The sequence below is a fragment of the Strix uralensis genome, chromosome 10, assembly GCF_047716275.1.
Source record: "Strix uralensis isolate ZFMK-TIS-50842 chromosome 10, bStrUra1, whole genome shotgun sequence".
NCBI lineage: Eukaryota > Metazoa > Chordata > Aves > Strigiformes > Strigidae > Strix > Strix uralensis.
This window is the reverse complement of record NC_133981.1, coordinates 6,710,001-6,737,930: the sequence shown is the minus strand read 5'-3', so window position 1 is coordinate 6,737,930 and position 27,930 is coordinate 6,710,001. Positions and strand designations below refer to the sequence as shown.

Here is a 27,930-nt window from a genome sequence, read left to right as displayed (position 1 = left end):
AGTTCAGCAGGGCTTTGACTCTGCTCCAAGACTATAAATATAGTTTCAACCAGTTTCTTCTCTGCAAACAAAATAAACACGCTGCTTTGCTTTAATTGCACTGCTGAAGACGACTGAATCTATAAAAGCTTCTTAAAGAAAGAGTGAGAGTATTAGGTTCATTTTCAAAAGTAGTAGTTACTTTAGTTTCAGAAAAGGGAGCTTCAAAGTCTTGGTGTTCTAAGAGTATCACCAGGAGTTTGATTTTATTGTGCTAACTGGTAAAACCAGTATGAAGTGAACATTACCCCAGAATGAAAAATGGTAGGACTGTTTTTTTCTGACCAAATGAATCACTTCAGAATCTTATGTCCTGGAAAAATTAAATCATGACTCACAGTTTCTTGGCTGAAGATGCATCTCTTTGGATTGAATGTCTCAGCAATGCAGTTTGTAGGTGTCTCAGCTTCTGTTTGCTGCTTCCCTTCCCTTCCCTGGGATTTGGCGTAATGACCCTGCGGGCTCTTGGGCCAGGTCATACTGATCTACGGAGAGGTGCAGTGACAGAACTTGCACATGCATCTCGTTGAAATAGGAAAAAGGGGCAAGAACTGAGGGACGGTGACTCTTCAGCCCTGCAGAGCTGTGGGCTGAGCTCCTCCTTCTCCTTCCCGGATGGACAAGGCTGAGGCTGACCCGTGGCACCGGCATTACCCCTGCTTAGCTTGCGTGGTTCCTGTAGGCAGTGTGCCGGCATTGCCTCTGACCCCCTGCAGCTACTTAGCTAATTTCTAATTAACTGTTTAACTCATACTAATTAGTCATTAGTATCAGCTTAGCAGCCTTAACTCCAGCCTGTCTTTCCTGATAAAACACAAGGCTGAGCTGGAGAAATCCTCAAGTGCACAGGCAGGCGGTCGCCCTTCTGTGTCCACCTCCAACACCATGTGCTAAATTCTCCCTCTTTCCTTGATGGCTGCAGGTATCTTGCAGAGGTTTTATCCTTGTCTCTGATTAGAGCCCCTCCAGAGGCCTTTTCACTGTCTCTTGACCTTCTGGTTTCCCACACCCCATCTCTCCCTGTGCCCCAGTCCTTACTGCTTGGGCCTTTTGCTAGACTAGGATCTGCTACATCCCTTCAGCTTCCCTGTCTCACCTCTTCGTGGTCTAGCATCTCTGTAGTGGGGTTGATCCTCTTCTAGTGCTTCAGTCCTCATCTCCTGCCTCTTCTACCGGATGAGACCTACCTGTTTGAATGTCAAGTGGTTTTCTACCACCTTTTTGTCCCATTGCCATTTGCTTCCCAGGAAGGTGTCTTCTGAGATTTCTTGGTTTCGTAGATAGAGGGGTTTTGGAGAATGGCAGAAATGTGATATGGTCATGTCTATTGTAAGCATGTGCCACCAGAAGTGTCTATTGTAAGCATGTGCCACCAGAAGAGCCTATGAATTTCCAACTCTAAGACGGAGTGAAACACATTCCCTGGGGATTAACCAGGGAATTTGCTGCACCTAATGAAAGGTGAAGAAAAACAGGAGAGACATAGTCTAAGTGAAAAAGGCAGTGGGACATGTTCTGTCTCCTGTCACAGTCTGATCCCAAAGTGTGACTGGTGGTTTTATTTAGAGGTCAGTGGTCAGCTCCTTCTTCCCTCACCAAACTCTCACCTTCCATCCCTCTCACCTCTCTCATAAATGGAGACTGTGGTTCACAGCTGGAACCCGGCGCCTCTTCTGTGCTGGCAGCCTAGGATGAGCCACCATGTTTCTTTCCCTGTGTTTGGTCTGCATGAAAAGTGGGCAATTGGCGGCTGCTCTGTTACAAACGTGAATCATCCCTTTGAGACTCACTTCCCAGTGTTGCCCAAGCACCAGCTGTGTAGCTCTCAGACCACTCGTAGGGAGCTCTGCTGACGTGGAGCACCACAGACTGTGGGATGGGAGAAACCATTCCCTGGGCCTCCAGTTTCACTGTCTGTCTGCTCCGCATGTGCTATTCTTCATGTTTTTACCCAGCTGCAGTTCAATTCAACTCCAGTGCCTCCTTTGGCTGGTGGTGATACAGTCATTGCTTTCTTCTTTACTTGAGCACCCATTCTCTTTGGCTTTGGGAGGTTAACATCTCCTCTCCCATGACATCCATAGCTTTGCGTGCTAGGTGTGACTCCCTCTGCATTCTTCTGGTGAAGGCGTGAGCAGAACTAAATGAATATCTAATGCACAGCAGGAGGGTGCCACCCTAGTGCCAGTGCTGAGATTGGCTGATGCATCCAGTACCTTTTGGTGGGTCCTGGAAGCCCCCGCTGCCCCAGGAGCCCCGGCTCAGCTCTCCCTGCTGCCCAGTACAGGGCTTCCTCTCTGTTGATTCATGGCCTTAAATTTTAATAGACATGAAAAGGATTATATACTGTTCTTTTGAGAGGCAGGGTTGTGAATCCCCAAATGAAAAACAGCAACAACCCTTTGTGTTGAAGTAGATGATGAAGTTAAAACAGGAAAAATTTTAGAGCATTAGATCATCTTAAGTGTTTTATTTTGTCCCATTTGTGGAATTGTTGAGTATAAAGAGAACATAGTGCAATTTTTCAAGTGCAGTTGACACAAGAAGATGAATTCATTAGCCCCAGCCCAGACAGATTTTTTTTTCATCTAAAAATAATAATATAAAGAGGTTTTATTCAATATATGAATACGTCGTCTCCAGGATGTTTTTAAGAAGTACTGAATCTGTAATGACCACCTACTGCCTTTTTCACAGGGAGTGCCTCGCACTGTTATTAGCATTAATAATAATTAGACATAGAAAGCACCCAGGCAACATTTTAATTTTTCAGAATTAGTAAAATGCGTTATTCCTTTCTCTGAGTATTCTTTGGATCAGTAGTTCATAAAAAAAGTCTATATTTGACTTATGTGAGTTGTCTCGCTGAAGCCATTGGTAGAGCAGAATTTGGTTCAAAAGCCCCAGATAACCTATAATTTTGTAAAAGCATGTGCTTTTTTGATTTACCCAATGCATCTTAATATCAGGAAGTACTCCAGTTCTGCGGAGGAGAGCCACAGACATTGCCTGTTTAGGGGAGGGAAAAAAAAAGAAAAATCAAGCTAGAATTTACAATGCAAAGCTAAGCAATGATTCCATAACTGTGTCTGGACTCTGGGTGAGTGGCAGCAGATGAGAACTACAACTTTATTCAACAAATATGGGCCAAAGTTCCTTCACATGCAGCTCCCCTGGGTGAGGGATCAGGCATACAAGGTGCTGAGTGCTTGGGCTCTGGTCCAAGGAAGCTTATTTTCAAGCTGTAAACCCAAAGGGACTTGAATGCTTTAAGGCTAAGTCTGAGCTCAAATGCTCTGCTGCAATCTGGCCCAGAGTGGCAATTCTTTGCTGGATTAAGACTTTTGAGAATAGCTGGCTTTGTGTTAAGTGAATCTGAAAACAGATCGTTCAGTGGTGATAACAAATGCGCTCTTTGCTGGTGCTAAGTTTTAGCTGCCTGAGCTCCTCTTTATGGGTAACTCATTGCTGCTCGTGGGAGTTTTGTACATGAATCAGAGAGAAGGACAAACCCTTAAGATTTAAAAACTGAAGCAGTTCCAAGATCCAGGAATGACATACGTTAAGAGCACTCGGTGAGAGAAACAGCAATTGAATAGTTTATCAGAGAACCGCAATCCTGAAATCTTGCACTGTTTTATTGAAAATATATTTTTATAATATGCTTTTTATTTTTCAATGTATTATTAAACTTCCTTAAAGATTAACGCAATCTGTTGTCAAATTTTTCTCATGTGGCCTGATTGCTTTGCAAAATACCGTATCCTACATATGGCCATCTGTCAAAACAGCAGTGACAAAATGAATTAATCTGAATTGCAGATGTGTTAATGAATCCCTTTGAAGGGCTTAAGCATTTAATTAAAAGTAAAGCAGAACACGATAGATAATTTTTAAAGCTTTTAAAATATTCTAAGTTATCGTTAATATTTGAATTTTATTTTCAGGCACATAATTTATTTGGTAGGATTTTCTCTCCCCAAATCTAATTAAAATAATACAAACAAGTCTTGACCCCAGCGTGTAGTGTTCACTCACCAGCCATTACACAGAATTAAAAATATTTGCACAATGATACCAAACATTAGATACTTTCTCCCTAAAATAGAAAAAAAAAATACTCTCGGGAAATTGCAGACGCCTTCTCATCAGGCTGACTTTAAAGATGATAGTCAGTAAAAGCCCCTTGGTAGGCTTATGTCCTTTTATTTTATTGTCTTATAGGAGACAAAGAGTTACAGTCATACACTTGGGCACACAGATGTGTCCATGCCCTTAGAGATATGTCTCGCTAAAAAGGACTGGAGCACTTGCAGCCCTGTGTGAACAGCAAAGGCTGCTGGGCTGTTGCAAGCTGGGTCGTGGGAAGACTGTGCTGGTGTTCATCTGGCACCAGCCTGGTCCATGGCTCAGTCAAGGCATCGTGTCTTCCCCAAGCCTCAGTGGCAGAACTTGGTCATCTTGTTGAGAACATGCTGAAGCCATTATTTGAAAGCTTTCTATGCCACCAGAAGGGTTGATTAAAAGGAAGAGACAGGAAAACTGAAATTCTCCTGCAGTGGGATAGTTTAGAAAACAGCTTTCCGGCAAATACATAATCTCGATGAGATTTATGGGTAAATCACAGGACTTTTCAACACTGAAACTCTCCACCAACTTCAGTGAGACTATTCACTCTTAATTTCAGACTTGTCCTTATATACTTTGCTGAATATGGCCCTTAAATCTTTCATACTTTGCCAAGATATGAGTCATTGGAAGTGCAGCTTCCTCAAGTGAGCTAGTGACTAAAGCAAACTCATAATGATTATTTTTGAATCCATCTTTTGTTGAAACTGATATCACACTGGGCAGATTTTTTTTTATATATATAACATGTAAGATAATTGTTAAAGTTTGTAAAGGAAGGTTTGATTAAGATGACCTACAATTAAGCACTGTGTTCATTGTTCATCACCATGTATTTAGAATTTCTTTTAAAATTAGAAAAAGATATTCCCATTTGGAAAACTAACTATGTCATGATGGTGGAAATTTTTTTGTAGAAAATTATTTTTAAGGTGTTCACAAAGAGATTCTTCCTCTGAGGAGAAAAAAAGAGTTCTTCAAATATACCTGCATGCATGTGCGTAAATGTATAAATTCATATGTGTGTGCATATTATATATCCACATGTACACAGGCATGTGCAAATAGATGTGAAAGTTAGTATGTTGTAATCCATAGTAGCTATAACCTTAGCAATTTATGCATGAAAGCCTAACATGATCCATACAGTCAAAAGTAATTAAATGAACTAACAAAAAAGCAGATACATTAAGCTTTGCAAAATTGTAAAATTAATATTACAGCTATGTCACCTTCGCCTGCAACTGGACTGAGCAAGGGTGAGAGAGAGAGAGAAATCAATTCCACGAGTTTTGGAGAATGTAAGACTGTGCCGAGAATGTATCTGTGTCTTGTGATGTCTTGTTCTGGTGTCATTGCTGCTCTGTGGCGGGGGGCTCTTCATCACCAAGGGAGTCTGGCAGGGCCGTACGCCAAGGTTAGCCACGAAGGTGCAAAGTACTTGCTTTACTGTGTACTGGCCAGCGGCGGGTTTCGTAGGCGGCGGTGGGGGGTATCATGTTACTGTTTTGTTCACGAGTTTGCCCACGTGGCTCGTCGACGGGGCTGTGGCACTCGCCTCTCCTTCCATTCCTCCTCACGGCCCCGGCAGAACTCTTCTTACCACTTTTGCGGCACTCTCCAAATGGTCTGGTTTATTTCAGGATGAGCAGACTGGTGAGTTTTACTTGGGCTATGTACACCTTTTTCTCAGAAAGAGTCAGACATGCTTGAGATCAGGTCAGGGTGCAAAGTTGCAATGAATGACTCCTGGAGACCATTTTTCATTCATTTTCAACAAAGTTTCGGCACCACCATGAAATTTTCCCTTTAAGTAAGGAAAGCGGCTCATCTGAAGTGCTACCAAATAATGGAGAACCTAAAGTAATTCCCTGGTATGGAGAGCCTCGGGGGTCCCACCTCGGCTGTATGGAAGCACAGAGGTGGATGGGGCTTTCTGAGCTGTGCCAGTGAATCACCATGCTGCAGAGTTGGCGCAAAAAGCGGTAAAAGGAGTTTTGTTCGGTTTGTACTCACGCTGTGTAAATGTGTGTTGTCTGTATGTTTGTTGTATCTGTGTTTCACCTCTCTGTAATCCTTCCAGCGGAAGGAGCGTTACGTGAATGAACTTGCTTCTTTGGGTATACACTCGTCTTTTTTTGTTGCTTTGGTTTGACACCGCCGTTACACCTCGCCTTGCCGTTATCTCCAGCGGCCGTTAATTGGCTAGCTGGTACCAAACCAGGAACATAAGGCATCGTTCAGTGAGACGGGAGACTTGACAAATGGGAAGGTGTTGAGAGATGCCGAGGAAACGGGCCCACGCTGAAGCTCTCTGCAGAAGCCATTTTGCCTCTGACAGATCCAACACGCGCTATTAATTGGTTGGGGCCAGCCTTTGCCAAAAAAGCCTGTGAAGTGCTGGAGAGATGCTTACAAATGTGTCTGTTCTTCACGCTCCCCCTCACTGAAGGCAGTGACAAACACCAATTAATTCATTGTCTAAGTTCTGCCGTTGTGCTTCAAGTCTGTATGGTGGCAAGCTGCCTTCAGCCAGCTCGCCTGAACAGATGAACAGACTTCCAGCGTGTTCATCACCTGATTATTCTGTAATTGTATCTGGACAAAAATTAGCCTCTAGTTCAGTAAGGTAATTTGCATGGGTCTTAAGCTTAGTTTATAACTTCAGGTAATTAAAATGTGAAAATACTATATATAAAACCAGTATGAATGAAAATGTCAAAGCAGACATCTGTGCCTTAGCAGTCACCTGTTCTTTTAATTTTTAGTATTGCCAGGTCTTAAATTCATATTATATTTTCAACCTGTTGAGTCATTGAAGAGAGAGCATCAGAGCTGACCAAAAGTCTCAACACTGAAAAGCACCACATGACTAGACCCAAACCTATGCGCAACAGGCACTGACAGTGTAATCAGGGCCCAGTCAGACACTCACTGATGTCAGTGGAAAACAACCAGTTTATCTGCTCATAGATACAGAAAACTAGATGATGTTTCATTAAACGTGCTGCATCCCGTATCTGAGTATGCACTTAACTTACATTACATTCCTGAATTACATACTTTGGTTTCTTTACTAAAGATATAGGCAGCTGACTTGTAAAGGATCAGCTTTTTTATCGTTAATTATAAATTTTGGGAGGGGATCATTACAGAATTAGTTAATGTTGCAGATACTAACCAATAAATATTAAATGAACCTGAAGTTGTCTTCTGATACGATTTAACGTTTAGAAATTAATTTTGCATTTTTAAAAAAGGGATGAAAGCAAGCATGAATAAGTTAATATAAAACATTACTGTTCAACCGCACTTCAAGGTTAGTACTTCACTCTATGTAATATTCATTGTAAAAACCTTGCTGGTGTTCCATACTAATGAGTAGGTAAGGTTGGACTTTTTTATGTTTCCAGCTGTTTTTCTTGTTCAGTGGTTTTACAGAGCCCATACACGAGCAAGTGAGAGTCAGGAGAGCTGCACAGTTTTCAGTGGAGTCCTTCTGTTCTACACCAACCAGGGATCTGTCCCGTAGTTATTTAAAGCAGTATCAGTAGACAGTTAGCAAACTATGCTTGTGAAAGTTAATTAAACAGTAGAAGTCATAACAAGTGGCTCTTTTGTCTCCCATGAAAGAGGACGCAGCTGTATTGTTTCTGGCGGAGTAATTCTCTGTTGTACACTTTTATTTATTGATGATTTGGAAGAGGTTCTTTCACTGGGTAATGATGCTAATGTTGATGGAAGGAAATATTATAGTGATAAGCAAATGGCAAGTCACAATTAGACACCTAGAAAGTAGAAATCAGTGTATAATTTTTAGTAGTGATTTAAATAATAATCCTTTATTATTTAAAACTATAAGTGTTCTTAATTATGTCTAAAAATTCAAGACCGCCTCATTTAAAGAGTCAAATTGTGCAGCAGATCCCTCTACACGTACATCAGAGTAGTCCTGATTTGGGTATAAAGGTGTGGGGGTTTGATTAAAAATTATAGTTTCCCTTCTTTCCCTTCTAGTTCCAGATTACCAAGAACAGGATATCTTTCTATGGAGAAAGGAAACTGGCTTTGGATTTAGGATTCTAGGTGGAAATGAGCCTGGAGAACCTGTGAGTATATCTAGAAGTGATCATGTTTTAACTCATGTCATCTTCCAGAATCACAGCAGTAGCATGTACAGATGTGTACAACTGCGCTGTAGCATCTCTGTTAAAATAACTAGTGTGCTGTGTATATCCTGCAACTCCTTCCCACCCTCCCTCCAAAAAGCAAACCCAAACTCCCATAACTGAAATGGATTTGGCTTCCCCTGCTATTCCCTGTCTTTGTGATAGCCCAGATGAAAACAGATAGGGCTGAAATTGCCTGGACATTGAGGAAAGGATATCCTGGTCAGGTTTGCAAGTATTTTGATCTTAGGGTGTCAGGTTTTCTATTGGCAAAATTCCCTCCTTGAATTCACTTAACTTCTTTACCATAAATCCAGTGCGTGTGGAAGGTCTCAGGCTTTCATGTGCTGCACAGGTCAAAGCTACATAGTAGCAGCATAAGTTTCCACATATTACCCTGCCAAAATTATTTTGCTCATTTATGGAAAGAGAGGCCATGAATTCCTCTCATGTTAGAGAAACTCAACAGAACTCACTGAAGATAAACCAAGACTGAGTTGGCGGACAGGCGAGTGGTACGGAGCTTGTAAACCTTAGAGGCAACTGAAAGGAAAACTGAATATCCACTTCCCTGACAAGACCCTCAGTGCTTTTAACCATCTTCCTCTCTGGTCACTGTCTGGTTGAACACATTTCCCAAGGCTATCTGTCATTAGACTGAATGGACTGCCTAAAGAAATAAGATGTCAGTTTATTACAATTTCACGATGTGGCTTTCACAGGAGCAGCTTTCTTGACCAGCAGACATTTGTCAGCAATTTCTTGTCCCTACTAAATTGGGTCTCACTACCAGTGCCCCTTGCATCCAGTTGACTGTTGAGATAGTTCTCAACACTTTTTTTTTCTTTCTTCCTTTTCTTTTTTCCATTTACTTTTTTCCTGTTTCCTTTTTTCTGTTTCCCTTCTTCCCTTTTCCCCTTTTTTCCCCTTTTCCCCCTTTTCCCTGTTTTTCCCCTTTTTTCCCCTTTTCCCCCTTTTTCCCCTTTTCCCCCTTTTTCCCCTTTCCCCCCTTTTTTTCTCCCTTCCCCCTCTTTTTTCCCCTTTTCCCCTTTTTTTCCCCCATTTTTTTCTTTCCTTTTTCATCAGATTTACATCGGTCACATTGTACCGCTGGGTGCTGCTGATGCTGACGGCCGCCTGAGATCAGGTGATGAACTGATCTGCGTGGATGGGACGCCTGTTGTCGGGAAATCACACCAGCTTGTCGTCCAGCTTATGCAACAGGCAGCCAAACAAGGTCACGTCAATCTGACCGTCAGGCGCAAAGTGGTTTACACAGGTAGGCTGCAGTGTCGCTCTGCAGGGGTAGATTTTCTTGCCAGACTCCATCTGTTCAGCAAACTGTTTAAAGAAAAAAAGCTCCTTCTTGTAATACTGGGAAAACTCAGGGGATATGGTGTTTTTCTTCCTCTTTTGCCTATTTTTAGTCCTTTTTGTTCTTGATCAAATAAGTTTCAAATATTTTGTTTCCAGTCAGGACTCTCTCAGTCTCAGTTGGCTTCCCCAGTCTTCATGAAGGTTTCTGATAAAAATGGGGAACTGTTCAGTTGCAACATGCCATTTTTAGTTTGACTCATGCAGCAACAGACACCGTGCCTGACTGCCTGTGTTTTCTATTTACTTCCCAAAATAACTGTGCTGCCTGATAGCCACCCTTAAACTGGGAGTGAGGGAAAAGATGCTGAAGAGTCCACAGAAGGGGAGGCAAGGGCGGAGAGCGAGTGAGGGCATTGCTGTGCGGTGGCTGATGTCCCAGGCACAGGAGAAGCTTCAACTGGGGTTGCAACATGTAGTCAGCTAACTGCAGGATGCAAAACTGATAAGTGTTATTGCTTCTGGTAGTGCAGGGTGTGTACGTCTGTTGTAATAGAGGGATTTCTGTGTGCTGAGTTATGCTAGGCATTGTGCACACACTATGCAAGTGTACGGTCTAAAGAGATGGAAAAAAAGCTGGCAGAAAGATGCAGAGAGAAGTGACAGTGCATGGTGGCACCCAGATTAGTGACAGAAAAATGTCCTGATAGCAAAGAAAATGAAGACATCAGCATGAGCTCTCTAAATGACATGCGACCTTATGCTTAATACTGGAGAGTAACATTGGGGTGCTGCCTCTTCTTGTGAGTTCCTTTAGGGAGCTCAAATGTGTGATTTGGTTTAGCTCACTTATTCAAAAGAAAGGATATTACACAGCTTTTCAAGTTTAGGCATCAGAAGAAAAATAGGCAGTGATGTACTTTCATCTTAAAGAGCATCAGAAAAACATTCAGGTTGAAAATTAGGCCTGCAGTGGAAGTTAGGACGAGAACAGTACCTCTAAAATAGCTCTGTATTCCTATCCAGGGCTGAGCTCCTTCTGCACAATGTTAAATGTTCACTTCTCATTTCTTTCCTTCTTCCTATTGTGGATTAAATGCCAGGTTATGTCTCTTGTCTAATAGCTTCTCTCTCATTCCTGACAAAGGGCTGCCAATGTGAGAGAAGCTTTAGGAGATGAGCTTTGGGAGGAAGGGGCAGGGCAGCTGAATTTTGGTATTGGTTTTGGGTGAAGATTTTCTATCCAGTTTTACAACCTCCAGGCTGGAAATTACCATCAAAGATTTAGATGCATGTGAGACCTCTTGATATTTCATTCAGGGGCTTGTTACTCCAGACCGAGCTATTTCTGAATCATTTCAAATGTGGACACTTACTCTAGGATAAATTATTCAGGATCCCTTCTTTCACCTTACATCTGCAGGCTTTTAAATTCCAGAATAGCTTCGTAGAGAATCCTCTTCCTGAATTTTGGTCCCTTATTCCTCCTGTCATCTATATGCCATCTAGGTTCACCTGAATGGGTACTCCATGTCTTGAGATTCATATACGAGAAATTTTATACTCCTGTATTCTTAATATGTAGAATACTATATATTCAGTACATACTTTGAGTGTGCAAGCGCAGACAGGCACTTCCATCCAAGAATATTTTAAAGTTATTTTTCTTTGGATCATGGGTTTACAGCTTTAGATTTTGTTTGGCATCCATTTTCGTGTTGTTGCTTTTAAAATCTTCAACTTAATTTTGATTCACCAAATTGGAGAAGTGACCTGATTAGTGGAGACAGCCATTCAGCAGAGACAAGTGCAATATGCTGCTCTCGGCTGCACAAATGGACTGTGGAGAACTGGCTGAGTAACAAGAAGTGGAAGCTATTGTGAGTCACAAGCTTTAACCTGAGGTTGGCTCAGGTGAAGAAAAACACTATGCTGGGGTGTAGGCAGGGGGGGAACTCTCCTGATTTCCCAGCAGATGATGGTTTAGCTGCAATATGGCCCAGCACTTCAAGAAAGACATGTTTGAGTTGGAGAGAGCCCAACTGGAGGGAGTCCAGAGGACCAGAGAGAATAAGGAGAGCTCTAGAAAACATGGTCTGCAAGGAAATACTGAACAAATTGGGATTGTTTAGCCTAAAGCAGAGAAGGGGGAGGAGGTGTTAAACTCCCCAAGACTATAAGAGGCTGCTGCAAAAAGGAAGGGAATAATATGTTCTCCATATGCCTGCTAGATAGAACTAGAAATAATAGCCTTATGTTGCAGCAGGGAAGATTTAAGTTAGATATTGCAACCAATAGATTGCCTGGGGAGATATTTAACAGCTGATTAGGCAAACATCTGTCAGGACTGACAGTAAGTATAGTTGGCCCCGACTCGAGCAGAGTGTGGACTAAGCAATTTTTTTGAGATTTCTTCAAGCCTTGGGGTAGCTGATTAGATTTTAAACTAATACCACTTCCAACTTCTGTTGCTGTTAAACACTTGTTTAATATTAATGTTAGAATGTTTAATGGTTTCCCCCCGACTGTGCCAGACTGTACAGAGGATAGCTGCTGGTTCTTCAATCCAGAAAAGCTTGGTTCACAAGTTGTTTTGCTTTAGTATGGGTGGTTGTTGTTACTTAAGATCCCAATCAAAGGCAATAAGCACTACTCAACTGATAGAATTGAGTTAAAAAATAGAGAGGTGTTGAGTGATGAGTATTTGATATTCCTCTCTCTCTTCTCGGCTTGTGCATGGTTGCACTTATATAACTGAAGCGAGGATGTGATATCTAAAGGAGGCACCTCTGAACTAATGTAATCCAGGTTTAAAACACCACGGAGCATCCAAGCACGCGGCACTGCACTGGTTTAACTGTACTGCTGCTCTACATGGGCAGTGAAAGGCTCTGGCCGTACAGTGAAGAGGATGAGCATGTGTGGTCAGTGCCATCACTGAACAGAGCTGTTGGTGGTGACATCCAAAGGGAGACAGAGCCCTTGGTCATTATGGTCATGATTTATAGATTAAAGCAGGTGATTTGACTTTTTTTTTTAACGTTTTCCTCGGGGGCGGCGCTTTTCAAGCACTCAGTGGTGCAGCCTGCTCAGACAGTCTTTTTGTTTTGCACCCCAGTTCCCAAGGCAGAGAATGAAGTCCCATCCCCAGCCTCTTCCCACCACAGCAGCAACCAGCCAGCCTCGCTGACAGAGGAGAAGCGAACGCCGCAGGGCAGCCAGAACTCCCTCAACACTGTCAGCTCAGGCAGCGGCAGCACCAGTGGCATTGGCAGTGGTGGCGGCGGGGGCAGCGGTGTCGTCAGTGCCGTGGTCCAGCCCTACGATGTGGAAATCCGCCGTGGGGAAAACGAGGGGTTCGGCTTCGTCATCGTCTCGTCGGTGAGCAGGCCAGAGGCGGGGACGACATTTGGTAAGTCTTGGGGTTTTTTCAACGCGCCTCGAATGAGATGCAGATTTGAGTGCTGCAGCTGTGTGCACATGTACACTGGATGAAGGAGGCGAGTTGGGGATCTATTTAATTAAAAGTCATGAGCGTGCCCTAATTGATGTAATTAATAGCTTAATTGGAGGCCAAAACTTGGTAGGTGTTTGCCTCCTGGGTTTTGTTCAGTACTGAGTCGAGAAAAGCAAAATGAGAAATGCCATCCTGAAGAGCAAAAATGCCACCAATGGCAATGCCTGATCCTCCCTGAAGCTCCGGCTCTCCCTGCGAGCTGAACGCCTTTCTGGGGTTTGCTCTCAGAAGAGCAGCTGGGGATCCCCCCAGTGATGCTGTTCCCTAATGCAGAAATGGAGCAGGTGGAATGAAATATGTCTCCTGATGATGGAACTGAGCCAGCTGATTTAAAAGCAATAATACTTAAACTGATTAACTTCTCTTTGGCAATCAGGGTTATTCTGATCCTCATTATGGAGTGAGGATGCTGATAGCTGGGAAGTTTTAATTAATAGTGCTTGCTGGTGACACATAAAATGGAGAATACTGTTAAAAAAAGATGTTTTTTTGACCCATTCCACCTCTTCTCAAATACATTTCTTCAGAACAGGGGGAAATGAAGTTCATGCGATGTCACACCTAATATCCTGCCCTAATAGAAGTGCTCGTGGTTTCTTTCTGAAGACAGTCCTTTCTGCTAGGCAGACACCCATTTCCAGGTGTTGCTGTAAAAGAGGCATGATTCTCTCTACAGAGCAAACGAGTCATATGCTGCAAAGCACAAATAAGCTGCTTTTGCAAGTGTGCGCAGAACAGCCTGCCCTAGAGCAGTAATGTCATTGCAAGGGGGAAACCAGTCAGAGATGCTATTTTCTTCCCTTTCCATCTCCTCCAAAAGGGCCAGAGGCAGCATGCACTTATACTTTAGGGAAAAAGTTAGTCTGTGTCATGTGATAGGGGTGGAGGGAGAAAGGCAAGACAGAACATGTGCCTTGGCTACCTTCACACTACCTCTCAGTGCAGGGCTGTGGTTTGCAGACAAAATACATTGTAGTCTCACTGTACAGCTCAAATGTTTCTGGGGCACGCAGGTGCATGTGTGTGGCAAGAAGTGGCCTTTCCCCCTTTTTTTAATAGGCTTTTTTTCTCTGAAATTTCCTGCCATTGGCCATCAGCAGTGCTCTTACTAATAAATCAATGGAGCATCACCTCCTTTGCTGGTATTGATGTAGGACGGGTGATTTCTAGAACTGTTCTGGGTAGTCATGGCAGCACAGATTTCAAAGGGGAGATATTTAGTATAGACCTGGTGCATCAAGTTCTGTCAGGTTTCATGTGATAGGCTACCTCAGCACTGTCCTCACTGCTGGAAACTGTTCTTCCAGAATAGGTATTTTGGTGCCAGAACACAACAGTGTAATGTAATATAGAGTAAACTGAACTCAGTCTAAACCGGAGAGAGAGCTTTTATCTTCTGAAAATATTTGCAAACGTGTGTAAATAACTTTTACTGTATGAAGATTATGCTCTTAACTCTTTTCTGCAGAGAAACGTTGACCTGAGGTTGTAAAGAGCTGTGTTTGCTTTAGCCCAAGATACTCACTAACTGGAAGTTTTCTGTGCAGGGGCTCCTCATGGAGATCTGTTGATCTGTCACTGTTTTTCCTTTAATTTTTTTCAAGAGTATTCAGCATTTTCCTAATACTCTGCATGAGATGTGTTCCCTCTGCTGAGTGGTGCTTGCTTTGGACCTGCTTTGTAGTTTTTTTGTTTCCTGAGTAGTATTTAGCGATGGGCCAAACTGGCTCTAAAACCCACCTTGATCACTTTGGTGTGGGCTCTGTCATCTGTGTTCAGTGGATTGGATAGAGTAGGAACTCACAGCCTCAAAGCAGCCTTTGAACTGGATGGGGCTTTATATTACCAGAAGGAAGAACTTCCTAACGTCACAGTAAAAGAAGTAAAAAAAAAAATCCACCTACCACTTGCAACTAATACTAACACTTCCTGCCAGTTTTCATCGCATCTTTCCAGCTTTGTTCTCTCACCTCGCATTCCTTTTATTAGCCTCTTCTTCTTTATGGTCTTTCTAGTGTTGTCATGTGTGCAGCAATGTATATCTCTAAAACTACTAATCATATAAAGACTACAGCACAGATGGGAGAGTGCATCTTTGAGGGTGAATGTATTGTGTGGATGCAGAGTATGAGATGACCACTCTGTATACCTCATGGTTTTAATCACGTGCTGCGTGCTCAAGAGCCTACTGCCTGTGTAAAGAAGCCGTACAAAAGCCCAGTGGATTTATCTGAATGAAGTTGTGTATCCCCTGTGTCCCAATTCTGGATTTTATGGACAACCCTATGTTTTTGGGACAAACAATTGCATGGAACAGGAGGAGAATTTTGTCTCCAAAACACATTCATCCTAAAGTGCTCTTGCTGTGGGTCAGACGTCTCAACGGTTTTGTGTGTTGTTTTAGAGGTGTTTAAATGAAGAAGTCCTAATTCCTTCCCTGCTCCCGTCCTGATGCCATCTAAGATCATTAAACAGGAAGGGTTAACAGGGCTGAGGTGGATGCCTGCACCAAACAGGCACCAAACCTTTGTCAGTCTTGGCCCATCTGTAGTGGTCCTGTACCTTCCCTGGTAGTACCTTTATTCACGATGGAAGAAAACTGTTTCATGTTGCTTCCCCATGCAGCGCTGATAGAGTGGGTCTTCATGGTAGAAAAGGAGCCACACTCCCTCTTAGGCCTAGAACGATTTTATCTTTCTAAATTGAGAAAGAACAAAACATTGGCAGAAGCTTGAACAGCAGTTGACTTAGAGAAGGACTAGAGAGGCTGATACCAGTGTAATCTTGGAGGAAGAAGGTTGTGTTTTCTACAAACAGTTTCAATTTTTTTGTTGTTCAAAAATAAAATCAGGATTTGGGTTATGATGGATCTGCTAAGTGCAGTTGTAGTCTATAAAAATCTCACCATTTATTAACAGAAATAAAGGTGGGGGGAGTTTTGAGCGATTAACAAAACACCTTTTTGTAAAAGAAGTAAAATATCGTTCACTCATACTAGTTGATTGCCAATGTTTTGAACACTGGCAGCAAAGCTATCCTATAATAACTTTTGCTTGATGCATTAATTAATTAACCCTTAACCTTCTCTTTCCCTTTTCAACCCTTTTTCTCCTTTTCCCCTTCAACATATTCCCACGTATGTAAACAATTAAAATCCAAACCAAAACAAACCAAAACAAAAACAACCCCCAAACCAATACAAAAGCGGGAAATGCATGTGTGGCCATGCCTCACAAAATAGGTCGGATTATTGAAGGGAGTCCCGCAGACCGCTGTGGCAAGCTGAAAGTAGGCGATCGGATCTTGGCCGTGAATGGGTGCTCCATCACCAACAAGTCGCATTCAGACATCGTCAACCTCATTAAGGAAGCGGGAAACACCGTTACCCTGCGCATCATTCCAGGAGATGGTAAAGTATATGTTTCCTGCTGTCTTATCTGACCCTTTTATTGGTTTTGTTCCTGGGCTTTTTGCATCAGTCAGAGCTTCGAAGTCATGGAGGACTCAATTTACACTCCCACTTTGAGAATTAGTGGTGAGGGAGGTTGTGAGTCTTCCATGGCTTTATTTTTTGTTTCGTTCTATAGAAATGGGAGTTCTGTTTTTAAACAGGGAGGTGCTAATTCTACAATAAAAAAACAATATTCCATTCTATCATTTTTCTCCACATACCTCCTTAAAATGATCTGTAAATTTGATGCATATCTCGGTACACTTTGATTTGATTCTTAGGTTAATAATGCAGCTTTAAAATATTTGGGGATCACTTGTTAGTATGTGGGATTCCTGAAGCTTTGTATATACACAAACCAGCTATAGAGTAAAGAGTTCACAGAAAGGGAGAAACACTTTGTCATGTTTTAAGCTGTTCAAAAAGAAGATTTGTTTTTATTCTGGGTGGGTTGCTTTGGGAGCGAGCTCAGTACATTTTGAAATGACTTTGTTAAATGGCGATGGCTCTGGAGCTGCTCTGTGCTTACAGCTGTTGTAAGAGTTACACTAGACAGGATGTGACTGTTTCAGATCAGAGGGAATGTGCAGGATCCCTAATAATATGCTGACACTTGGTACTAGTTTCAGATCACTGAACTGTTTAATAAAAGTAAGAATCTGTGTTATCTATCAGTTTCATTAAATTGATCCCTAGCTGTGATGCCAAATGGAAACAGAGCAGAAACGCATGTAAAATATCTGTAGCAGAACCAAAATCGCTGTGGTTCTAAATTCTGAGTATTTTGTTTGTTCATTGTCCTTCTCTGCTGTGGATAGGTTTATAGTGAGAACTCATTAGGCAGAAATCTTTCTACACTGCTCTCTTTTTAAGCTGAATCCACAGGTATAAGATTTGATGGCTCAGATACAGTGCTAATGAGCATTTCTTAGAGTTGTACAGGACATTATTTGCATTCAGTTAAATGTAGAGAGAGTGATTAAATGTGAAAGAAAGGTTGAGAAAGTATGGCTGAGTTGAACCTGGGACCTGTAAAGCAGAATGAAGAAGTTACATGATGTGATTTCCAGTGAGAAGCATTCGGTAGTTCTAACTCTTGTACTTGCTAATCTGAAACATGGATTTGGTTACCCCACAGAGCATGATTATGCTATAAGTTTAGGATAAAAATAGGCCAGGATGAGAAATGATCTGGTTATATAAATTATTTCTGTTCAGGATGATCTGTTTTGCATAAAGGCTTTATTTTCCTACTATTTAGTAGCTACCAGGTCAAGTGGTATATATCCTTTGCTGCTTCCAGCAAATTGAGTGTTCATGAATAATAAAATGGCTGTGAATCAGGCTAACATCTGAGCTGGCCTGTGCTTGCTGGTTTTGGAAGGTAAACTGGGAAGAGAATTGTTTATTACCTGTATTTTGGTATCTGATCACAATCAAGGAAGGTGATCCCTTAAATAAATATATATATATAAAAAAAAAAAGGCAGAAATACTTCAGAAATAAATAACTTTTGAATGATTTAAAAATTTTTTAAGAATAATATAGCCTCCTGACGTGAATTCTCAACCAGTCTTGTTCATGCAAATATATGTACAAAATACCATGTTAAATTACTTAGGTTAGAAGGGAAACCTGTACCTGTGACTGACATCATGTTTTACTAGAGAAGGTGGAAAGCTGTAATTTAGGGAAGGAGACAAATGTTCTGTCTCACAGCAGTGCAGGCTTCAAGGCTTTTTATTTACTGTCCCTTTGAAATTCCAAATCAGACTGCCAACTTTGCACAGTATTACCTACATTTAATTTCTAAAAGCCAGTAAGACCAGATACTCTCAAAATCACTGAGAAGTTTGCTCTAAACGCCGTGAGATTTAAGAAATTGGTCTGTATGTTGGTTTTTTGTTGTTGTCTTTGGGTGCTTTTGTTGATCTGTTGTTTTTGCTGACTTTTGGGTGCTTTTTAGGTAAATATAAATGGTCTACCGGTGTACTTAAAGGTGTGGGGGGGAAGGATAAATCAGAAGCCATACTTCAGATAAACATGAAACTAAGGCTCATCACAAGACTCACAACAAACTCACACTGCTAATCTCTTCTAACATTATTAAAAACACCAAGGGTTTTTGCTTTGTAATAAGTCTTGCACCAACTCATTGCCGTAGACCACTGCAGGAGTGTATCTGCAATGAAATTATGATGCTTTAACATGCTACCAGCTGATGCAAGGATACAGAGAACTGAAAAATGACAAGCTTAGATTAGGCATTTAATTGGTGTCTGAGTGTTCTAGGGCAGCACAGGGCAAGGAATCAATGAAATATGTAGGCTTTAGAATGTACAATTGTAATTCTACTAGAGATAATTTTTGTTACATTTGTGTTCTGTTCCAGTTTTGCATGGTGGCTGGCATGCGTCCTGATCCAGTGTCTAAAAAACTAGCAAAATTATGCACAACTCCTGACTCATGGGGTAGGGTGGGCTAAAGATAGATGCAGTACAGTGGCGTGAAGCTACATCTGTACCAAAGATGTGTTGTTGCTCTACTTGGTATTCTTAATGTGACCTACTAAAGGGTAGGAATCTTGCATTCTCTTTGAAGCCCATCTTCATCTGATCTCCAAATATTTGTGCAGGATTTCAGAGGCTTTTGTTCTGGATGAATACAGAACACTTAACTGTGTTTTGGGGACTTCTTATGTTGGAGACCAATTTTAGCATCAAGGCATCTTTACAAAATACACAGAATTATTTCTTAAAATCCAATACTGTAACCACACATAGGAACATCTCTTCCTCAGACAAGTCAGTTGTCAATGGCACATCCTCCTAAGGATATGTTTTGGTCATGCCTACCCTGAGAGGTGCAGGTAGACCCAGGAGTCTCTCTTGCTCTCTGAGGCACTGGACACAAGCCAGCTCTGGTCTGGAAGATGCTACAGCTCCATATGCCGACGGTTTGGGCTTGTTAAGTTGGGCACAGTGCTTCGGGCAAAGGAGCTGTGCTCTCATTGCACCCATCTGTTTAAATGGTTCTTTTTCTCTTTCACTTTTCCTGAGTTACATGCACTAGCTACAGAAGGAAAAACCTTCACCTCATTTAGACTTCTCCACAATTAAAATAAATCCATGAAATAAAATATGTTCCCAGGACCAAGTAAGCCTATGACCACCACCTCTCCTTAATTCAAGCAAAAAACCTCCCGTTTCTGCAATTTTGTATTACAGCTGGACTCTGTTTTATAACGGCAGATTTCTCCATAGTCAATAAAATGAATTACCGGATGCCTGGAGCTTAAGCAGCAAACAAGGGTAGGGTAGAAGACCTTGTAATTTTATGTTGGAGAGCCAGATGTTTCCACCCAGTTTTTGTTGCTGTAGTCTGATGATGGCTTATTTTGAAATGGGATTGGAGTTGGAGAAATTCAGTCAGGAAACAAGGTGCGTCATTTTAACCACTGATCGTGCATTCAGTTTAGATTTTGACCTCGAAAAGTGGATTGTGATCAGTATTTTGTAATTACCTGCAATCTGTGGTCATCTCCCAGATAGAATGGATATAGTCACAGAGTGGGGGTCTCCTGGGGCAGAACTGTTCCACAGAGGAGTGAGTGCCTACCACTGCAGTGACTTCAGCTGGGAACACTATGCCTAATGAGTGGGTGTTTCTATTGACTGTGCCCATCATTCTCCACATGCAACCAATGTAACTGTTCAACATTTTGAGTGGTTAAGCATGTACCACCAACTCTTCCTCTGTATTCAAACCTCTGCTGACTTCTGGAGCAATTCAAAATTTGAAACTCTTCAGTACTAATTTCAGTTCAGGATTAATACAATATGCATTTCTGGAAAATGTGTCGAGATCAATACGCAAGAGTTCCAGGTCAGTCCTCAAAAACTGTGTTGCTAATATTTGGCTAATGGCATTGAATGGCCTTCATTTTAGGCAGAATTTTAAATGAGTTCTGGGTTAACTCTGGTCTTACTGAAGTGTATGATAAAGCTCCAAAATGACAAGGGGACCATTTTGCCATGCCATACTGTGAGGGACACCTAGATAGTCACTTTTCAGTTGTGTCTATAGCAACTCCCTTCCCAGTTTTGTGAAGCAGGAGGGAGGACCTCTCCTGGAAGCACCTCCTGCCACACGTAGAGAAGTATGGCATTTGCACAGATTTTTGGGCTGAGCATCCTAAGTTTTGAAGTTAATCCTGCTCTCTGCATTCTCTCAGTGAGCCCTGTTGTAAATGGTACCCAGAGCTATTGATGCATTTGGTACAGGTGGTTCCACCTCCCTACGTGCAGCTTTGAGTTCTCAGGCAGTAGTGGGTTGTATTTCAAAGAGAGATTTCAGTAAGTTTGGGTTTTAGCCACGTTCAATATCACCTTGTGAGGTATTAGATAAAAGCCACATCTCGATCCTACTGAAGATTGCTGTTTCTGATGGAGGAAGCACTGATAAGCTTATAATCCATGGAATAGTTATTGCTGCTATAAAACTAATCCAGCCAACTTACCATATTTGGAGACTTCAATGATTGGAATTCATGTCATTAGACAACAGACAAAACATTCTTCAACCCTTCTTCCACAAGTCGGTCTTTGTTCTGAGTATGTCTAACGGTCAGAGGTGTTTCTAATCCAGATTTCCCTCCCCCTTTTTCTTTTTTGCAAATTTTTCCAATTGAGTATACAGTTTCATGTACATAATTACTGTGACTTTACTTAGACTTTATCCTGTTAATTTTTGGATTTAAGAAATTTGAGCCAATTTCAAGTTCTTTAAAAACAACATAATGATGCTTTCCAGTGAAATACCTTTGCAAATTTCTTTCATTGAATAGCCAATGGTCTTCCCTCATAATGAAAAAAAAATTTATTTTGCAGAATCCTCCAATGCTACTTTATTGACCAATGCAGAAAAAATTGCTACAATTACAACCACACATACTCCTCAGCAAATACCACAGGAGACCAGGTCAGATTGTTTTCCTTGAGGAGAGCATGTTGACATGTTCTCTCTTTGGTTACTTCTTGATCGTCTTGACATCCCATGAGCTGTATTTTTCCTCTTTCCCTCTTTCTCTCATTCATTACAGCAGGAACAACACCAAACCAAAGCAGGAATCCCAGTTTGATTTCAAACCACCCCAAGCAGCACAGGTAAGGAGTACCTTTCTCATTGTTTTGTTTACCACAGACTGTTGCTTCCAAACTGCTTAACGGCTGTGTTCAAATATTTCCCTTGAAAATTCCTGCTGGGAAGCTGTTCTCCCTCAGTCTGTTTGCTGAAGAAAGAGGAATTTGCTGATTAGTTTCTTCATATGTGTTGCTGTTGTTTCAGCTGAGAAACATTTCCAGCACATTCTCATCGAGACTTTAAGGGAGGAAAAAAAAAGGGGAAAAAAAGCTGGCATTTTTATGACAGTAGTAATTTATGTGTTTGTTTATTGAATTGTATCTTTTGAGGGGCCTCTCCAGAAAGTACTGTTGTATGCAAATGATAGATTCAGAGGACAAAAAAAAGAGTAAAACTTAATAAGGGGCAATAGCTAGAGCATTCCAGCTTTCTCAGATGGCATCTTATTAGAAAGATTATCTATCTCATGTTAACTTTCATTGCCACTGGCCATCCCAGATGTAACCTCTTCCATTAGGGACTTCAGAACATCACTACACTAACAGTGTTTGTGCTGTAGAGAAAAACGACGCACATGCTTCTGAGCTTCTTGCAAAGGAATAGATGAGGTGGTAACAGAAAAGCCAGCACCGTGACATAGAGTGATCCCAGTTATCATTAGACATTTAACTAAAGCCTGGCACTGGAGGTGAGGTTGCCCTGGCCTTCCTTTGCGGTTGGTAGAAAGCTAACCACCCCCCAGAAATGTGCCTTTTCACCCTGGGCACGGAGGTGCCTAAAAACCAGCCCTTTGCAGGCCACTGCTGGCACTCCAAATTGCAGGGTGGGATCTGAGGAGGCTGGAAATCTTAGTCTGGGCGTGAAAACTCAACTGACTTTCTTTTTTTAATTATGAGTAACAAAAATAATAATGTTCGTTGGTTGAATAATTTCAAAATGAGAGTAGAGCAGCATTTAACTTTCTGTTCAATTGCGCATATGTTGTCTTCCCTCCGGCAGGACCAAGACTTTTACACTGTTGAGCTGGAAAGAGGAGCCAAAGGGTTTGGCTTTAGCCTGCGAGGTGGCCGGGAGTATAATATGGATCTGTACGTGTTGCGGCTAGCTGAGGATGGTCCAGCTGAGAGATGTGGGAAGATGAGGGTATGCACAAACAGATTTAGCCAACACGCTTCTTTGCAATAAGCTGACTTCCCTGCCTCTCCCCTACAGGCACACCTTCTGCTGTGCCAGCTAAGAGGAAAAATAAATGTTAACTGAAAGGAGCAGTGGTTCCTGTTTACTTCTGTCAGTGGCTTCTGTCACTCTTTGTATACAGTCTGTAACAGTGTGTGTGCATTGGAAGATTTCACCCCCTTGTTCCAACCCAGGTTTCCAAATTCTCATACGTAATCTGACTTTTAAAACCTAACAAAGGTACGTGTAGCAATGAAAATGTAATAGCCACAGTCTTTGTCAGCTCCTTTAAAGCTGCAGCCATGAGTGGAGAATCTGGATCCTCTCCTCTGCTAGTGGGCAGAGTCAAGAGAGAGCATCCATATTGACTCATGGCTTACGAAATTACCATACAGTTTTTTATTAGTATTAACTGTTAACTTCACATATCAGCTAAAGTATAAACATTATAACAAGGGCATATGTTATAAAAAATGCCTACAGAAAAATAAAATTGCCAAGTTTTATGTACTCCTTGCTCCTCTGTGAGAGAATGCATTATAACTTTACAGCATATGTCTTTTTCTTCTCCAGATATATCATGTGAAGTGCATTTTCAAAATTCTTTTGCAAGGAGTAGATTTATAGGTCCACAATTTTTTGCTGATGAAAATAAATCAGTGCTGCCCTGTGGAAGTCAGTGCTTTGACAAGCTCTTCCAAGCCCTGTTTTCCTATCCTGATGAATGATTTTATTTACAAAAGCAGTTTTGATGGTTCACTGTAGGTATCTATATCCAAGTGAGAAATGGACCTGAAAAAGGTGTTTGAACATCCCAGTTACAGCAGACTGTAAAACAAACAACCATTTTGACCAAAGAATTTACAAATAATCAAATTAAAATAAAATCACACCCGTTGTAACACAGCTCTACGTATTGAGCAATACAGTAATGCAGTGTGGTTTTACAGAACAGCAATGAAATATTTTGATACCTCAAGCTTTCCCTGTCATCTTCATGTCTCCCGGGCCCCTGCATGCTGATTTTTGTGGACTGTCACTGGAAGGAGTTGGGTGTATTCAGCTTCACCTGGTGCATAGTTCTTCTTCAACATTTGCTGTGGCCATTGTGGTGTGCTGGTGGTGACCCTCGTGGGGGCTTGTTTCTAATCTTAGACTCTTTTATTACATTGACAGATCGGTGATGAAATCTTAGAGATCAACGGAGAAACTACCAAGAACATGAAGCATGCTCGGGCCATCGAACTGATTAAAAACGGTGGCCGCAGGGTCCGCCTGTTTCTGAAACGTGGAGATGGCTCTGTCCCAGAATATGGTGGGTCAAACTATGAAAACATTCCTTTCTTCCCTGGCATCACTCCATGAATGATTTGTCTCAAGATCTGAAGCGGGAATTCTTTTTTATTTTCCTTTCTCACCAGTGTCTTACCAACCTTTGCAACATATGATTAATTGCCTCGCTTGTGCTGAATTTTCTACACATTTCATCCTTTGCTTGCTTCCATGGACTTGGGGCGCAGTGTAAGGCAAGATCATCATAGCAGTATTTTTGGTGATCAGAGAGGAAAACAAAACAAAACAAAAAAAACCTTATTGTCTTGTCCAGCCAAACAAGGAATGTCATTGAACTGTGCCAAACTGTTTCTCAGCGGCTGAATTGTTGTTTCAAATAGGTCTCTACTTCTAATCAATGCAAAAACTGGGATTCTGAGTTATTATTCTGAAGCAGTGATTTTTTTTTTTGTTAGGTTTTTCTCTTAGTTCCTGTCTGTATCCATAGACACGAATGCTGAGATGGCGTATGAGATTTTTGCCTTCCCTTAATATTTATGTAAATATTTATAAAGTTATTTAAGAAAAAGAAGAAAAAAAAAGCTTTACTGCAAAAAATATATTGATTTGGCCTCCTGAGCCCTTTTCTCCCCCCTTAAACCATCTGCTGGTTTCAACTAGTTAATTTTTAAGGTCTGAAAAGGTGAGGAGGTTATGAAAAGATGCTCTCGTATCTGTCTTGGGGGAAACATTCAGTCCTTGTTTCTTACTAAGAATTGCATTAGATTTCCTTTTCTTCCCCTGGAGGTTGGATTGCTGGGTGGCTTAACTTAGCACACTATTTAATATTATAATTATGTCTTATTTATTTGAGATAATTGTCAAATATTGTGCCCTCGATGGAGGGCTACTCCCAACCAAAGGTCTTTGAGGTTTCTATAGAAACTGATGATTGAAGGGATGTCCTTTATACTTTTCTCCCCGTATTTGGGTTATTTCTGTGTCACTAAGTTCTGTGTTTATCATTCACTCCATGTCCTAAAACCAGAAACAAAACCCTTCTGCACAATTTATGAACTAGATTTTCTTTTCATTTACTGTACCACGTTTGAGAGTTTCTGCTCACTCTGCTCATTATTTAACTTAAAATGACCAATTCAGAGTATAACAAACAAACAATTGAGGTGTTTAACAATATGGAAGGGAAGTTGTGGGTTTACACTTCTGTAATATAAATAGCACACCAGAAGGTTCAATGATGGCACTGAAATTCTGTAATGTTCTTTCTATTTTGTCTTTTCCTATACTCCTTTGGATGTACAGTACTGTATCATATGCTAGACTGCATAAATACCCTGTAAATTAAGTGCTTCACTTCTCAAAGCATATGTCTGTTGCACTGAGGGTGGAAATCCACCACCAATTTTCTTTTGGCTAATGCTAAACCACTAAAAGTTCATTCTCCAAGCAAGGATTTAATATACAGGGGCTGCACTACTGTAAAGAATATCCTTGTAACATTTGGGACTCCTTCCTCTCTTCGTTCTGTTCGCTGCAGTCGCAAATGGTTCCTCTAATAATGTTAAGTTCCAATATTTTTCTGACTCGATTGGAACGTGCTTCTCTATGAGGCTGTATATTTTTGTAATGAGTTTTGTACTTATTTTTAATGTTGTGGTCTCTGGTGGACTTTATTTTTCGTTGTTTGATTGTTAATGTTTTTTCTATGACGTTCTGTGTCGCTGTTCCAGCTGTCTTTTAGAATGGATGCTCTCGTTGTCTGGGTTATTGAATCACCTCTTAGATGTCTCTTTATGTCATGATAATAACAACTGCTGTCTTTGCAGCCTTATATTTGGGTGAAGCCTAGACAATCTGACTGGAAAAATAAACTTTCTTTATTCTAAGATAAAATATGAAGATTTTTCTTTCTTTCATCTTTATTCTAGGGTATCTAAATTTTCTACTTTTCTCTTTCTCTTTCTCTTACTTTTCTTGGTGCTGGGCTCTTCCTTCCTCAGCGATGATACCTCCTAATATCGCTGCATGTATGAGAAATGACAAGCTCGGGGAGTCTTGCTTCTACCTTATGGGCCATAATCAAACTACGGTTTGTAGCTAAAATCAATATTAGGTGTTTTTGTGCTGTGGCCTAATTCCCTCACATTGCTTTCCGCTTCGCTATATTTTATATGTACAATTCATTCCGAGCACCCTGCGTCCCCTGAATTCTAAGTACACCACAGGACACGTTTAAACCCCGCTTGTACCTTGTGTGATAGCCAGGTTGCCGCAAGCCATGTGCTTACAGCTACAGAAAAGCGATGTGGTCCCCAGCTGCTGCCTGAAAAAGCTAATAAGCAAAAATGTACACACGTGAGTCACAACACGGGTTTCACCTGGAAATCACAAAAATCATGGCCCATGCACACACGGACCCTCCCAAGCTAAGGAATGGAAATGCCATCAAAGGGGAGACACTTTGTGTGATGGCAGGAGGAATGAGCATGTAGAGTGTTTGGCTTGGGGGAGGGAAGACAAAAAAGGAGAAAAACAGAGAAGAAAAAAAAAATCTGTCCCCACAAGTGTTTGTGAGGGTTTTCAGTCCTTGCCACCAGGACAGGCCGCCTCGAGGTGGGTGCCTTGGTGCAAGCGGCAGGAAGCGTGCAGGAAGCGCAGCTAACGCCAGCCGAGCTGCCGTGCAGAAGTTACTTTAAAAAAGAAAACAATTAGCAAGTAAGAGCAATGCTCGCATTAAGTCAGTGCAGCTACTTTAATGTTTGGCATGTCTATAATGAATCATTCATAAACATCCATTACAAATGACGTGAGTAATTGCAGCTTAGCTACAGCGCAGGGCTGGTTTTCAGGTTTGGGGTTGGGTTTTTTTGTGCTTTGCAGTTTGTCTTGCAGAGGTAGCTCAGCTGTATTTTACCTGAAATACTACATTAAAAATAATGAACTGGAGATTAGGTTGTAATCAAAGCCATCCTACATATTACAATATCTTTCCATCGCTTTGATATGAAAAAATCATAACTTCTGTCATCGTTGTTCGAATCATTGTGGCAAAACCAAAATCTACCCTAGGACTTTTCGTAACATGGTAGAACTAAGTGAGATTAAGTAATGTCTTAAATGAAATGGAAATTGCATGATTACAGTCTAATTCTCACACCTTCAAAATGCTATTTTACGAGGTGAAAACTTAATAATCAATTCTATTTTCTGTACATTTTCTGCTATTTGAAACAAGGCCTCCCGCACCTGGAAGGCAGTTCTTTCAAAAGACTTTAAAAAATTGTTTCCTAATAGCCCTCTTTATTGGAAACTGTTAAAAAAAACAGCCAACAACCTGCACTACAATAATTTTTTTTTTCCCACTGGCAAGTAGTGTAACTGAAACATTATGAATTGGACTTGGGGAAAATGTAAAATGCCCCATGACCAGAAGAGCATAAAGATGATATCAGCTTGGACCAAAACACGGCTAACGAACAGAGCAGCACCAGTACTAACCTGTAACTCTCGTTGTTCGCAGTTAAATTAACAAAAGCTTCGGTTAGCCTTCGCTGACTGCTTTAACAGTTGTTTGTTTTTGTCACTAATGAAGTCTGAAGAGTGCTAAGTGGTGTCACGGCGCCGCGGAAGGCATCGGTACCAAACGCTTTGCTGTTATTTTCTTTCAGACCCCAGCAGTGACAGGAACAGTCCCGCCACAG

At 41.4% G+C, this 27,930-nt stretch overlaps 1 protein-coding gene across 27 annotated transcripts in view; it reads left to right on the top strand.

The window, feature by feature from the left end:
* The window catches only part of MAGI1 (membrane associated guanylate kinase, WW and PDZ domain containing 1), a 355,964-nt gene that overhangs the window by 325,219 nt on the left and 2,815 nt on the right, over positions 1-27,930 (top strand). For 9 of the 27 annotated variants that reach the window (XM_074879058.1, XM_074879055.1, XM_074879062.1 and 6 more), the window contains 10 exons: positions 5,391-5,468; positions 8,185-8,276; positions 9,423-9,615; positions 12,769-13,062; positions 16,373-16,576; positions 21,508-21,598; positions 21,720-21,783; positions 22,757-22,903; positions 24,113-24,251; positions 27,898-27,930. The exon at positions 27,898-27,930 is cut by the window's right edge and continues 2,815 nt beyond it. In XM_074879058.1, coding sequence (XP_074735159.1) covers positions 5,391-5,468; positions 8,185-8,276; positions 9,423-9,615; positions 12,769-13,062; positions 16,373-16,576; positions 21,508-21,598; positions 21,720-21,783; positions 22,757-22,903; positions 24,113-24,251; positions 27,898-27,930 — 1,335 coding nt within the window. Of the gene's footprint in view, positions 1-5,390; positions 5,469-8,184; positions 8,277-9,422; positions 9,616-12,768; positions 13,063-16,372; positions 16,577-21,507; positions 21,599-21,719; positions 21,784-22,756; positions 22,904-24,112; positions 26,123-26,229; positions 26,319-27,897 lie in introns of those variants that run through there. The other 18 variants (XM_074879077.1, XM_074879078.1, XM_074879056.1 and 15 more) reach the window with 11 other exon arrangements.